We start from the raw sequence: 14,652 nt of genomic DNA, 5'->3' as shown, positions 1-14,652 counted from the left end.
GACAACAGGCTCCCTGTGTCGTGAGCGTGGGGACCCTGCAGCCCCTCGGGTATCTGGGGTGAGGACGTTCCTCAGGCGCTTGCCACACTTCAGATAAAGCCGAGGGCCCCACCTCTGCGTATAACAACTGTCTGTTCATCTTTGAACTTTTGATACTAGTCACACATCTACAGAGCAAACAAGGAAGTACAAACAGACAGAAACAGGATGTCTGACCAACACCAGCGGGAGGAAGCCTGGCTTCTCTCCTGAGAGGCAGATGAGGCCCTCAGGGACAGGGAGCAGATGAAGCCGGCTGGATGTTGCAACTCGCACTGGGAATGCCAAGGGGATTTCTAAACCCTTAAATGTACTTGGAATAAAATTTTAATTACCCACAACTCTTAAGTGAAATTTGAGGAGGAAAAAGAATAGGGTTCTTTTATCTGAAAAGTGAATGCAAAGAGAGGGAGGGCACACCCAGTATCTGTAAAATCGAGAAGGTTCCAGACAGAGAACAGATTTGTCACCAAAGTCCGGAATTGCTGAGTCCAGAACAAGGCAAACTGGGACAAAGAGGGAGCAGCACTGAGTATGGAGTTTCTGTCTGGGATGAAGAAAACATTCTGGAAAGGGAGAGTGGTGATGATCACCCCACTTTGTGAATATACTTAATGCTACTGAATTGTATGCTTAAAAATGGTTAAGTTAAGGTAAATTTCATGTTGTGTACAATTTACGACAATAAAGAAAAAAAGGAAGTATTATTTTTATTATTTTTTTTGAGGAAGATTAGTCCTGAGCTAACATCTGCTGCCAATCCTCCTCTTTTTGCCGAGGAAGACTGGCCCTGAGCCAACATCCGTGACCACCTTCCTCTACTTTATATGTGGGACGCCTGTCACAGCATGGCTTGCCAAGCAGTGCCATGTCCACACCTGGGATCCGAACTGGTGAACCCCGGGCCGCTGAAGAGGAACGTGTGAACTTAACCGCTGCACCACCAGGCTGGCCCCGGAAGTATTATTTTAAGGTAGACATCCAAGTGACGAAAATACTCTTTATACCCAAAGTGCCAATTCAGGTTAAAAAGGCAAAGCACAGGTCACTCACGCAGAACAGCCAGGAGGGCGGGGGTCTCAGCCTGGGCTGTGCTGGAGTCACTGGGGAGCTTTGCAGGGCTCCCGGGTGCAGCCAGGGTGGAGAGAGGGCGGCAGTGCCCCAGGCCAGAGGGGAAGGAAGCCCTTGGTGGTACATCCCAAACTCTCTCAAGTTGGCGGCCAGGAGGGCCACCCTGCACCATCACAAAGAGACACCACAGTCCTAGGAAGGGAAGGGCCTTTCTTTTCTTACGTGGAAAGGCACAGAGTTCTCTGTCCATGGAGGACGTGGAGCCTGCCTTTACCCAGTCATCCTTTTCCTTGCTGGATTCTTTCGGGGAACTGACCAGATTAAAAAAAATAAAAATGGGGGCACAGCAGTTAAGTTCACATGTTCTTCTTTAGCGGCCTGGGGTTCGCTGGTTCGGATCCCGGGTGTGGACATGGCACTGCTTGGCACGCCATGCTGTGGCAGTCGTCCCACATATAAAGTAGAGGAAGGTGGGCATGGATGTTAGCTCAGGGCCAGTCTTCCTCAGGAAAAAAGAGGAGGATCGGCTTCAGATGCTAGCTCAGGGCTAATCTTCCTCAAAATAAATAAACAAATAAAAACAAAAACCCAAATCCCAAACCATAGTTTGTCAGACTTTTGGAAAAGGGTGTGGAGTTATACTTACAATTCCGTTCTGGACGCTGAAACCCAGCTGGTAGCGAAGGTCTGGTCTCCTGATCAACACGGTGGTCACCGGAGGACACCGCACGATGTTCAGCTTTACCCGGGACTGATTCTTCAAGCCCTGCAACGTGGATAAAGTGCAGTGCGTATGGCACCACCGAGGCGAACAGAAGAGAGAAAAGCTGACAGCATCGAAGGCAAGAGAGGCCCTGTGAAGTCCCCGCCACACACAGGCCAACGGGACAATCCACTGCTGGGGAGAGAACCGCCTGTTTACACAGAGCCCTTCATCCCATCTGGAGACCCGTTTCTGTGGGCAGTGTCTGCGCTTTGGGAAACAGGCTGTGTTCAAGGGATCTGAGAAAAGTGGTCGTCTGTGAAACTAAGACGAAAACTGCCACCTGTGCTTTTAGGCTTGAAAGATGAAGGATGCACAAGCTCTCTCCTGGTCGGGAGAGAGAAGAGGGAAACAGACTTTTTCTCTGAAAGGCAAACTCTAGCCATTCCTCCTCTTCCAACGAAGGACATCTGACGCACAGCAGCTGAGTCAACCCATCAGGGCTCATTTTCTCTCGTCTCTGCTGCTCCTGCTCCCCCTTCTCTCTGCCCGTTAGAGATGTTATCAACATTCCTACAAGCACCTGGGGAGAAGCAGGGAGCAGAGGCAGGAATCCATCAGTGAAGGGGTGTAGGATGGGTGCTGGTGCAGAGGGACATGAGATGTTTCACAATCCTTGGAAACACGCCCCTCCCTCTAAATCAGAATGGAGTGGAGAGAGTCAGTCTTTAAAGGGGCAAAGGGGACTCCGTCTCATTTCAGAGTCTGTTTAGAGAGCTTCGTGTACCCGACTCTGTTAAGCTGAGCTCAGGCCTGTACTCCTGTCTGCTAAGCACATGCACAGCAGTGACCAGAGCCCTGGGCTGCTCAGGAGCACCCTAAAGCATCTTCACAATGCTGGGCCTTCCCTCCCTCCCTCCCTCCCTCCCTCCAGCAGGGGAAGGTTTTGCTCCTGCAGTCCTACCATCGACATGTGAGCTTCACCCTAAGAGGGTGCCAATCAGTGATTCAGCCCTGAATCAACATCCATCTCCCAGGTACCCCTGAGATGGCCTGTTCTGCCTCAGTGAAGTCCTGACTGCTGGTGGTCCAGACCATAGTAGGTGCTTTCCAACCCGTTTCAAGTCTCAAGCAAAAAGAGAAAGATTGGCAACAGATATTAGCTCAGAGACAATCTTCCTCACCAAAAAAAAGAAAAGAAAAAGTCATGTCACACAGAGACAAAGATGTTCCTCATGTACCCTGGGGGAAGCAGACCACACGGCTTGTGGCTGGAGGCCCGGCTGCCCCAGGCCCTACTCTGAGAGTGGGGGCGAGGGAGATCTCAGCACTCTTTCGGGAAACGCCTGCCCCACTGGACTCCATTCCAGCAAGGCCAGCTGATTGGGAAACAGCTCAAGGTCAGCTACAGTCCCCCTCCTCCAAAGGGTCAGAGGTGAGGGGGAGAAGCTGTTTCTGAAAGACGGTACTGTGGGGTGGGTGGGCAACCTCTCCTCCAGGAGAGAGCAGCCACGAGAGGAGGCACAGGTGTTCAGGAAAAGGTGGGCTCTATTCCACCCAATACCAGGGACTCACTGTATTCCCTGGAGACAGCACCCCATCAATTTGCAAATGGGTCTGGTGTGTGCCCTTGACGGGTGAAGTGGGAAGAGGCCTGGGAGAACAATGACAAATCCATTTCACTCTGAAAGGTGATCACCTCTTGTTCTATAAATAGAATCTGCAAATTCCACAGCTGCCGCATCAGTTCTTGACCAGTCTACAAACTCTCTCTCCGTGGGAGGTCAGGATTTCTATTTCACATTTTGTAGATGCGGACACAGACCCCGACTTGAAAGCTGCCTTTTCCAAGGCTCTGTGGGGTCAGGACTGGGCTGATGGATCCCCTGCTCGGGCCTCTGCCTTCCTCACAAGGCACCTTGCCAAGCAGAGAGGTGAAACTAGTGATAGATGACTTCAGTGCCAACAGAATTTGTGGCAAGAGTGCACCCTGCCTCAGTGGCAGAAGTGACCCACACGCCTTTTGTTTCTAAGTGACGCTTTAGATTGACGGATGGAGAGGGGCTTTTTCTGCCTCTGGTTGTCTGGCTTTATTATGCTTGGCCAATAGGTATATACCAGTGGTTCTCAAAGAGGGGACCCCACACCAGCAGCATCAGCATCACCTGACCCTTTTTGTGAGAAATGCAGAGTCTGGGATCCACCCAGACCTACTGAGTCAGAAACTAGAGGCTTGGGACCCAACAATCTGTGTGTTCACAAGTCTTCCTGGTGATACACACTCAATTTTGGGAACTGGTGTAGACTACCACTGCAGAACAATGAACCCACCTGCACCCAGGTGACAATTTCTCCAAGGGATGATCAAAGCCAAAGATGTCAATTTACTACTCACACCCGTGGCCAGTGTGCTCCATGAGAGCAAGAGCTAGCAACATTAGGGTGGTGGTGACGGCTTGTGGGAGAGTTGGGTGGCCTGATGCCCCGTCAGCCATCTCCATGTCTGTACTGTGAGTGGGTGCCTCTAAGACGACTGTCCATCAAAACCCATCCTGACGATGAAACGGCCGAACCACCTGTCATTGAACACCGACTCTTGCCAGGCACGGACCTGGAGAGTGACAGGAGCCGTCTCCTTTAACCTCCTTGAGAAACTGGCAGCTACAGTTAAGCCCGTTTTATAGAAGAGGAAGGAACCTGAGGCTCAGAGATACTAAGCAAGGCACCCAAGTTCACCCACAGCAAGCTTCAGTCCCAGGACTGCCTGTATTCAAACCCACAGCACTTTCTCCTACACCATGACCCCCCATATAGACAACGGGAGAGCGTGTGTCACGCATGAGTAAGGCTTGCTCAACAAAGAAGCCAGCCAGAGCAGCTGAAGAATGAACTTGTGCCCCCAAATCTTTTATTCTAGCCTTGCATGGGGCCGTGTTTTCAGCTTACCTTCCTACCTGGCGAGAGTTCTATGGGGTTCCTGGCCCCGGGCCTCCCTGCTGCCTTTGATCAATTCCAGTTTGTCCTCTCAGTGTGTGAAGTTTAAGGGGAATCAATTTAATTTCCCACCTCCAGCGTCTTGGCCGGTTTCCCCGGTGTTCTGAATTGCTGTTTTCTGCAGGCTTTGAGCCTCCCATTGGCTGTGAATTGGCCTATGGTGACTTGGGGTGCACACACAGGCAGCCGTTACCAGTGTCTCTCTGTGGTTTCTGGAAACCTCTGGGAAACTTCTCTGGTTCAAGAAATGATGTTTTCAAAGTGGGGCAATAGAACGAGCGGAGGGCGATTCTCCCTGGGGAGAGAGAAGTCTGCAGGGGCTCCTGGCCTTCCGCACAACAGTAGGTCCCATCGTCCACGCGGACAGGGGGCGCTCTGGCTTTCTGCTCCAACAGCGGGGCCAGCAGGACTTGGTGAAGAAGACTCTGCTGCATCTGGGACTCAGGGCCAGCCCGGTGGCGCAGTGGTTAGGTTCACACATCCTGCTTCGGTGGCCCGGGGTTTGCTGGTTTGGATCCCCAGTGTGGACCTATGCACTGCTTATCAAGCCATGCTGTGGTAGACATCCCACATATAAAGTAGAGGAAGATGGGTACGGATGTTAGCTCAGGGCCAGTCTTCCTCAGCAAAAAGAGGAGGATTGGCAGCAGATGTTAGCTCAGAGCTAACCTTCCTCAAAAAAAAAAAAAAAAAAAGACCCGGGCTCAAGTTGTGTCTCTGTCACTGTAGGCCATGGCGCCTTAGACACTCCGCTCTACCCTTCTTCTCCCTCAGTGTCCTCATTATCAAAACAAATGGTGACACCCACTAAGGTCCCTTCCAGTTCTAATTTCTATGATTTCACCCCTTTTCATGCTTTGCTTTCTTTCCTAAATGTATTTGCTCACAACACCACATCATAACCATTATGTTTAAAAACATCTATTTCTAAAATTAAAAACAGGCTTCCTTTGGTGGGGGGACTGCTCGGACATCATTCATGAATATATTTCTCTCTTCCTTGAGTGCTGCTTCCTTCCCATTCACTTAATCACTGAGTATTTATTGATCACTTTGCAACATGCCAGGAAATGTGTTAGGCACTTGGAGTCAGTGGAGCTGGGCCTCCAGGAGCTGAGGCGAGCTGTGGGGCACACAGCAGGACAGCCAGAGGGCGTGAGTCCCTTCACCTCCCTCTTGCCACAATCACACACCATGAGACCAGGAATTTGTGGGAAATGAGTGAAGGATGCTGAAAACGAGGAGCATGTTGTTACAATCACAGCCCTTCAGACAAAGCCATCTGCTTTCAATGTTTATACCTACTGACCACTGGGATGGTGCCGGTATGTTTGTGAGGTACAGGAAAACCTTACATGCAGACCAAAAAGCAAGAAAGTGGCCCTATTTTCTCAATGTTACCTAAAGAGTTCACATTGCTCTGGTGGGTTCTTCCCTTTTGTGTGAATTGATTTAAGATGCCTGATTTGTCCCTTGGTGAAAGAATTTCTAGATTGTGGAAATGTGTTGCAAGATGAGGCTTAGGGAGAAGGCAATTTGAAGTAACTATGCATTTGCTCTGCTGTTCCTAATCAATACTTCAAGTTGGGTCCCGTTAACTTAGATTTCTGAGCTACCATTTTATTGGAGGTGCCAATTAAATAAGTGGTCATTCTGTCCCCATGACAACCGTGGAATGGTGCAGCCAATTCAGAAATATGGTGGGAGAGGAAGGGTAGGGAAGAGAGGAGGGGGGAGGAGAGAAGTTGGAATGGTCTCTATAGCAACAGGAAAGCAGAACCATGATGATCCCATGGAAGGAAGCAGAAGTGATGCTCTAGTTTAAAAAAGAAAAAAACTGGAGGGCAGGACCACGGAGGCAATGGCACGAACAGCAGAAAGCTAACATGCTTTGCCTACCAACACAGTCATACGTTGCTTAACGACAGGCACATGTTCTGAGAAATGCATCATTAGGTGATTTCGTGGTTGTGGGAGCATCATGGCGTGTACTCACACAAACCTAGATGGTATAGCCTGCTGCACACCTAGGCTATGTGGTACTGATCTTATGGGACCACCATCGTAGATGTGGTCTGTTGTTGACTGAAACATCATTAGGTGGCACATGCTTTAGGAATAATGAAGGGCAAATAAGAGCTGGGGAAGAAGGCAATTAAAATAATACCTATAATTCTATTCTAGAAATGTCTTATATTTCCCATAACTAGGGCGGAAAAAGTCAACACATATTAAAGTGGCAAGATGCAGAATCTATCACTTTAGACTGTTGATCCTCAAAGCACAGCTGAAGACTCAGGATGTCATCATCCAGGAGTTTGCTGAAAATGCAGACCCAGCCCAGACCTGCTGAATCAGAACCTGCATTTAACAAGACTCCCGGACGATTGAAATAAAAGTTTGCAAAGCACTGATCCACCAGGACGAGAGCTGCCTGTTAAACGCATTGCAGGGAGCACAGACACAACACCGAAACTAGCAATACTAATGCAAAGCCTTGAAGAAGCCCAGAACCTTCCCCAGCAGTGGGCCAAGGGGGTGGGGGGAGGGCAGTGTGAGCATCTGCTCAGGTGTACGCAAAAAGGGTGTGTTGTCCACAGAATTTAAAAACAACAGTACAACTCACTGAAAGTCTTCATTTGGTACTGGCAAGTCCAGCTGAAATCAGTGGTGGAATTCTCCTCGCGGCCGAGGAGGACCACGGGGTGGCCAGTCACATCTTTTCATTTGACAAGGCCGTGCTTCCCTCAGCCCTGAGGAAGTGCAGCTGTGTCCTAATTGGGGCCTGCCCTGCTAAGCACTTCTCTGCTGAGGGCCGCCACAAAGGCACTGTTTTTCTTACGCACCATCTTCATCAGTTACATCTCTTTCATCACTATGTGGCCTTTTAATTTTCTGATTCCATAGACACTCCATTTAGAGACATCAAAGGTCAGCTACTTGCTCAAACAAACCTTTTCCTCTCAGGAAATTGCTCAGACGGTGCTCTGAGCAAGCTGTTTCCACCTTGACGTGTGAGCCATCGGACAGAAGCTGAGTCCTGTGTGGCACCAGGGGAAGTCAGTGCTGCCCCCCTGGCTCTCACAGCCTCGCTCATCTCCTCTGCAGGGGCAGGGAGGGGTGGAGAGGGGGATCTGGACTCGTTTGTCTGCTGGGGGGTCCTGGGCAAGTCAGCTACGCCTCCGGAGCCTCTGCTGACTCATCTGTGAGCCAGGCGTTTGCCGTCCCCTCCCTCACGGGCTGTCTGTCGTGAGCAGGGAGGTGACTCAGATCTGGCAGGTGTGTAATGACCCCCGGCATGCAGTAACTTGCTCACTGGTGTGAAAGCACATCTGTGAACCTGGGTAAGTGGGAGTGAGATGCCAGCCATGGATGGGTCCTGCCTCCCCACCCTTGGCCTCTCCACCTTATCACACCACCAGATCAGCCTTCCCAGGCCAGGCTCAGACCTCTCTCTCCTGCCACAAAGCCAGCCCAGTGTCCACCAATTTAAGCAGGAACTCCTGAAGGCTCCCTTCCTCTCTGCCACCCACCTACGCCCTCTTCCTCCTTCAAGGTGCACCTTCAAGACAGGATAAGACGCTGCACCCTCTAAATGCTCACAGCATTTCATCTCTATGTTGCCATTAGGGCCCACTGGACTCTTTCAATGATAAATTATCCTCCACGTGCATACTGTCATTCTGGCTTCCCCACAGTTCAGCTCAGCACCTAACGGAGGCCCAATTAAACATGTGTGAGTGAATATGCATGTTCCAAGTAGATTCTTTTATCTTTAATGCGTATTAAGCAAGAAGTAGAATTTAAGTGTAAGATGTAATAAAAAGAAATTAAATGAGGCCAGAGAAGACTATTTCTTTCTGGGTGTGATTATCTTACGAGGAATTAGAATCTAATCCATTTCATTAAAAACAAAGAGGGACCCATTTCTGTATCCTATACACACATTCACCTTGACCTCCCACCCCATGACACCCTTGGCCAAGGATGTTGGCTTTTGTGATTTTCTTTTGCTTAGAATAACTATTAGATGAACTCTCTCTTTCTCTCTTGCAGCTACATTCTAGCTAACAGGCTTTCAGGAAACCCCGAGGGATCACGGAAAGTCGTTGGATCCCAGTGTGCCTGTGGGACCACAGTGCTGGGTACAGAGCTGGCGAGGTCGACAGATGCTGCAGTGGAGGAAAAATACTCTTGTTCCCACTGGCCATGCCATCAGCAGGTTCCAATGTGCTTCAAAGACTTACACGGATGCTTCATTTCTAGGATGAAAATCCAATTTCTTCCCCTCAAATATTCGCATTTAATTTTCCTTTAAGTAGCTCTTCTTAGCCTTATGCAATAGCATCAGCTCAGGTTGAACAAGAAGTAATTACGTTCAGGGGTGAGAATGAGAACACAGACTTCACCAGAATCTCCTTCTTACGGTACCCAGCACGTGTGGATCACATTACACAGGTTCTGGGGGAAGATAAACGCACCTGGATCACAGCCATGGTCCCTGGGAAGGAAAAGGTGTCCTCAAACGTGAAGCGTTTCCATGATTCTTAACAGGGATGGCAAGTCACCTCAAGTACATCTAGCTGGCTATAAGTGAATGTCTGGATTACTGAGCAGAGGAAAATTCTGTTGGGGCTGAGTCTGGGCTCGGCGGGAGAGAGCGCTGTGATTGACAAGTGATGCCTGTGGTTGGCACGGTATTAGAAAGCAGTGTTTATTACGTGAGCCAAATATCCCATGCCTGATCTAAAAACCATTTCAGGCAGGAATCTGTAAATAGTGACTCGATGGTGAACAACCTGAGTGGAAGTCCATGCCTTTTGTGTTTGTGTCCCCCTTAGTGGCTGACACTCAGAACACATTCGTAAATACTAATGACTGGATTACAGTCACACTTCCTGCCATTTCAGGTCTACAGTAGAGCTGATTTTCCCCATTTACGCACCTTAATGATGCTCTGGCAGGTGGACAGAGGCAGGCCCACCAGGCTGGTGCCATTTATGGACATGATCTGGTCCCCGATGTTCAGTTTCCCAGACTTCTCTGCAGGCCCGCCATGCATCATGTTGGCGATGATCACGGTTGGCAAGATGGATCCCCAGCCAGACTCCACGATCACCACACCTAGGATTTCTCCTTTCTGCTTCTCTATGAAGACCTGGAAGGAGAAACACACTTAGATAGCCTGAATCAGCAACCATCCAGGCTAGCGACAGAAATCAACGCATTTCCCCTCTTCCTGTCTTGACTAAAGAAGATAGACGGGTCCCTGATGACTCCAACCCAAATGAGTCCCGTCTTCTCTGTGCTCCATGGCATTTGGGGTTGTGAGAAAAGATTTCTTATTGATTTAACACAGGCCCCACCCTTTTATAAATTCTTGTTCAACATAAGCAATCTTGCCTTGGCAATACAACCTCAAGGGGCACCAGGGTTTTTTTCTGTAGCCCCAGTGAGCGGGAAAGAGGCTGTGTCAGTAGGAGCTCTGGTGGCGTGTTATGGATTCCAGAAATGGCTTTCGGATTCTGTGCACAGGCTCCCCCATCCCATAGTGCTTCACAGATTCTCTCCAGCTTTTAAGATTCTTGAATTAAAAATAAATAAATATACATTACAGAAACACTTCTCTGTAAGAAAAAAGCTGAGGAAAAACAAAAAAAATGCTAAAGTTATTGCAACCAAAAGGTTGGAGGTGCAGACAGGAAGAGCATGCCTTGAATATGCGTAATTTTTGTGGCCTTCCTGGCAGGCAGAGAAGACGGAGTTAGTTTTGGCTATCTGCAGCCTGGTCAGGTGTGCGACATCACAGAGGGATAAGACATTTCTTGGGAGCATCTCACAAAAAGTGTATTTATTTATTCATTTTCATAGATACACACATGCTCGAAGGCATACTGTAGCGGTGGCAGTTGGGGCCTGACAAAGTCTCCTTCACGAGTTGTGTCCCCATCCTCTGGCTGCTAGAATGCACAGCTGGTCCCTTCCTGGGGAACTGCCCAATAGAGATAACCCTGTTATGAGTTGAATTATATACCCCCCAAATTCATATGTTGGAGTCTTAACCCCCAGTAGCTCAGAATATGACTTTATTTGGATATAGGGTCTTTACAGGGGCAATCAAGTTACAGTGAGGTCATTGGGGTGGGCCCTAATTCAATATGGCTGGTCTCCCTATAAAAAGGGGGAAATTTGGACACAGACATGCACAGAGGGAAGACAGGGTGAAGATGCAGTGAGAAGACGGCCGTTTACAAGCCAAGGAGAGAGGCCTGGCATAGATCCTCTGTGGCCCTCAGAAGGGACCAACCCTGCTGACATCTTGATCTCTGACTTCTGGACTCCAGAACTGTGAGACAATAAATTTCTGTCATTGAAGCCACCCAGTGTGTGGTATTTCATCACAGCTCCGAACACACATTAGCCCTGTCCAAATTGGTGTCAGTGACTGCATGGCACAGGGAACAAAGCCTGCCAGCTCCCTTGGCCCAACGTGGAACAAGTCTGTCCTGCGATCTGTGACTCAGAGCTTCTCTCTGGCTCAGAATGAAGCTCATCTCCAGCGAGGCCACATTCCTCCTCAGCATCCCCATCATCCTGCTGCCTCCACTCGCTCTTTCCTGAGGGCACACTCCCCAAAAATCCCTTGAACAAGAGTCCTTGTCTCAGGCTCTGCTTCTAGGGAACCTAAGAGACCTAACACACATCAGGGGATAAAAAGATCACTTTCTCAGGAAGGTTCTTTTCTCCTGTTAAAGTCCCAGCCCTTCAGCTGGACTTTCAGGCCCTCCAGTTCCGACCCAAACCCCACACCTCTTCATGCCCTCTCCCACACACATGCCCTGCTCCAGCCACGCTGCCTCATTCCTGGCTCCCCAGACAATTCCTGAGCTTTCTGATCTTCATGCTCCATTATTTGGCCCAGCCCTCTGCATGCTCCTACACTTTCCAAAAAATATCCAACCTCTAGATAGCTCAGATGGCCGTTTCCCTTCAGATGCTCCTGCAGAGCTCGGTCTGAAGCAACGGGGCCATTTCTGGAGGAGCATAGCATATATCATTGGAAACCCCAGTTCGGCTCCATTCTGCCAGGCACAGTTGTCTGACTAGTGCTTGTGCTCAGCACCATCATCTAACTTTTCTTTGGCACCCTTTCCTAGACTGTGAGCTTTGTAAGGGCAATGCTCAGGTCCTGTCCGCCTCTGGATCTCACCCACATCTTAGCCCAGGACTGCTCGGAGCAGAGGATGCTGTGCCTCATGGGCGATGCCCTCCACAGCTGTCTTTAATAATACGGTTTCATGTGTGAGGAGCCAGGGATGGGCCTGAGCCCTTAGCAAGGCCCTGCCCATACCACACTCTTCACCCCCGTCCCGCCCTCCCTTCCACAGCAGGGCTGCCCTGTGCTCCCTGGGGCTCCTGCCAGCGGGCCCAGCCTGGAGGAAAGTACCTACATCTTTGCAGTTTTCCGACTTGGAGAAGTGGATCAGGTCGTCGTTGTACATGTCCTGGGTGTTGAGCAGGTCACTGTACTCCTTCTGGCTGAGATCTTCGGGGTTAATCCCATTTGCCCTGAGGAATTCCTGGTATGCCACGCTAAAGGCCTGCCCAATGGACTGTGCGATCAGCTGGGCCTAGATAGCAGCAGAGAGGGAGGGCGGAGGTCAGCAGGGCAGCTGCTGGTGGACGGCCTGGGCCTCCTCGGGGCTAGGAAGCCTCTGGAATCCGCCAGGCCAGTGGGGCAACCTGGGGCACTAACGCCTGCTGGAGGTCACTTTCAAAATCAGTGGGGACATTTTTGATTATGACAATGATCCTGAGGAAGCTACTAGTATTCAGTGGACAGAAGTCAGAGATGCGGGACTTACTGCCATGCAAAGGACAGTCCTACACAGTGAGTCATTCTACAGCCTGTACAATTTTGAAATATCCCACTGGACGTTCATGCATACACAACACCTGTGTCTAATTATCTGAGTCCGGGACTCAACTCTAATCAATATAAAAACACAAAGACTTTAATTGCACAGCTCTAATACACACTGAACCTTCCAAGAATACAATTATCAGCCTGCACCTTTGCTGTCCTGTGGGCGATTCTCTGTGTGTGTCTATCTATTTACTTATTTCTTATTTAGTCCTCAATTCAAAATGTCAAATAGAAAGAGGTTACAATATTCAGCTGAATACTGTATTCTCATTTCCAGACTTATTAATCAAGAAGGTTTAAGCATCCGATAACTCCATTATTCCTTCTGGAATGGTTGGGCCCAGGCATTTATACAGTGTAGTAAGTATAATTTTATTTTAGCTTGCTTTCCTTTTATTTATCCTTCATGTAACATTTATGGCGTTACTTTATTTTGTGACAAAATTTTCAAAAGAGGAAGTTATATTATCTGTGAATTTCATTTCAGGATAGTAATGGGACATTACAAAATATCTGTTGTGAAAAGGGACTGTTGGGACCAACAGAGTTAAGAACCCCGATCTAGTCCGAACCTGCATTTTCCATGTAAGATTGAGGCCCAGAGACAGAAAGCAACCTGCTCAAGGTCACACAGCTCACAGGATGGGAACTCTCCTTCCATTGTTCTTTCTCCTGCACTGGACTTTGATAATGTTTCCCTGAATTGATTAACCAACACGATGACTCAGATAGCCAGCAGCACTGAGCACTTCTTATGTGCCTGCGCCGCATTAAATGCTATGCAAGGACCTCACATCACGTCTGTGGCTTATCTTCAGTATGACGCGTCCACAAGCCCACACCCCAAGCTCTTAAGGCTAACGGTGTTTCAGAATTTAGAAATCTTCAGATTTTAGAAAGGTAACAGGGTACATATATTATACATAGTGTAATAACCCTTTTAGGGCCTAGGGAAGTGCCCTATAAATGAACACAGTAATATTCCCACAGCAAAATGTGTAAGATCCACTGTGAGCCAGACAAACCTTATAAATTGCCTCACGGCAGTTCAGGGCTCGTTTACCAGTCAACTGACTATGAAAATTCCTTCAGTTTCTCAGGACTCTTTAGACTTTGGAATTGTGGATCTGTCTTACTGTCCCCACTGGACAGATCAGGAAACGGAGTTGAGAGAGGAAGCTGCCCTCCCCCTGGGAAGGGAGTGTGTGGGGGCTGAATCCTGGCAGCCTCTCTGTGAAATTCTAATGGGTGGAAAAACACCAGAAAAAAAGATCTCTGGAGTGACGCTTTCAACACACACACAGTTCTAACCTCTACTCTCATTTCTTTATCTTTCCTAATTTTTGCTAAAAGCAGCCAAATAGTCGCAAAATCAGAACTTTCTGGGTGGCTGGCCGTGGGAAAAGAAACGTTTAACTTTTCTCACTCTGGGAATCTGGTGCCTTCACATGCCACAAGTCACCTCAGGGCCCACCACCCTGTCTTCTGCTATAAGACTGGAAGGGAGTGAGGCATCGCTTCAGGCATCAGAGGCACGTGTGGACAGACGGGCTGAAAAATACATGCTGAGAACACGACCAGTGGACTTGCTGACCATCGTTAATGGATGCGTCTGGCGAAAGCCCAGCCTGATATTCATACGCTATCCGAGTATCTGCTGGCACCACACAGCAGCCCAACAAGGGAGGCACGACTATTGCACAGGAGCGTCGAGGCCTCACGCTTGCACATGGAGGCAGGATTCATGTCCAGCTCTCCCAGGTCTGGAGCCAATGCTCCTCTTCCATCCTTCCTTCCAAAGCAAAGGGGTAAGATTCCCAGGTTCACTTCTGTCCTAACTCTGGCTTCCCCAGCCTTTCCTTTTATCATCTTCCCCCACCCCCCAGGGACCCCAGGGAACAGAAACCCCTCCTTGGGA

At 49.1% G+C, this 14,652-nt stretch overlaps 1 protein-coding gene across 7 annotated transcripts in view; it reads right to left on the bottom strand.

The window, feature by feature from the left end:
* Positions 1-14,652, bottom strand: part of APBA1 (amyloid beta precursor protein binding family A member 1) — a 216,020-nt gene that overhangs the window by 5,277 nt on the left and 196,091 nt on the right. For all 7 annotated transcript variants that reach the window (XM_070248935.1, XM_023627241.2, XM_023627237.2 and 4 more), the window contains 3 exons: positions 12,259-12,438; positions 9,753-9,965; positions 1,757-1,876 (listed from right to left, as the gene is read on the bottom strand). In XM_070248935.1, the coding sequence (XP_070105036.1) occupies positions 1,757-1,876; positions 9,753-9,965; positions 12,259-12,438 (513 nt within the window). The remainder of the gene's footprint in view (positions 1-1,756; positions 1,877-9,752; positions 9,966-12,258; positions 12,439-14,652) is intronic.

The sequence above is a fragment of the Equus caballus genome, chromosome 23 (genome assembly GCF_041296265.1).
Source record: "Equus caballus isolate H_3958 breed thoroughbred chromosome 23, TB-T2T, whole genome shotgun sequence".
NCBI classification, from domain to species: domain Eukaryota; kingdom Metazoa; phylum Chordata; class Mammalia; order Perissodactyla; family Equidae; genus Equus; species Equus caballus.
Note: the sequence above shows the minus strand (reverse complement) of the source record. Positions and strands in the feature narration are given on the sequence as shown.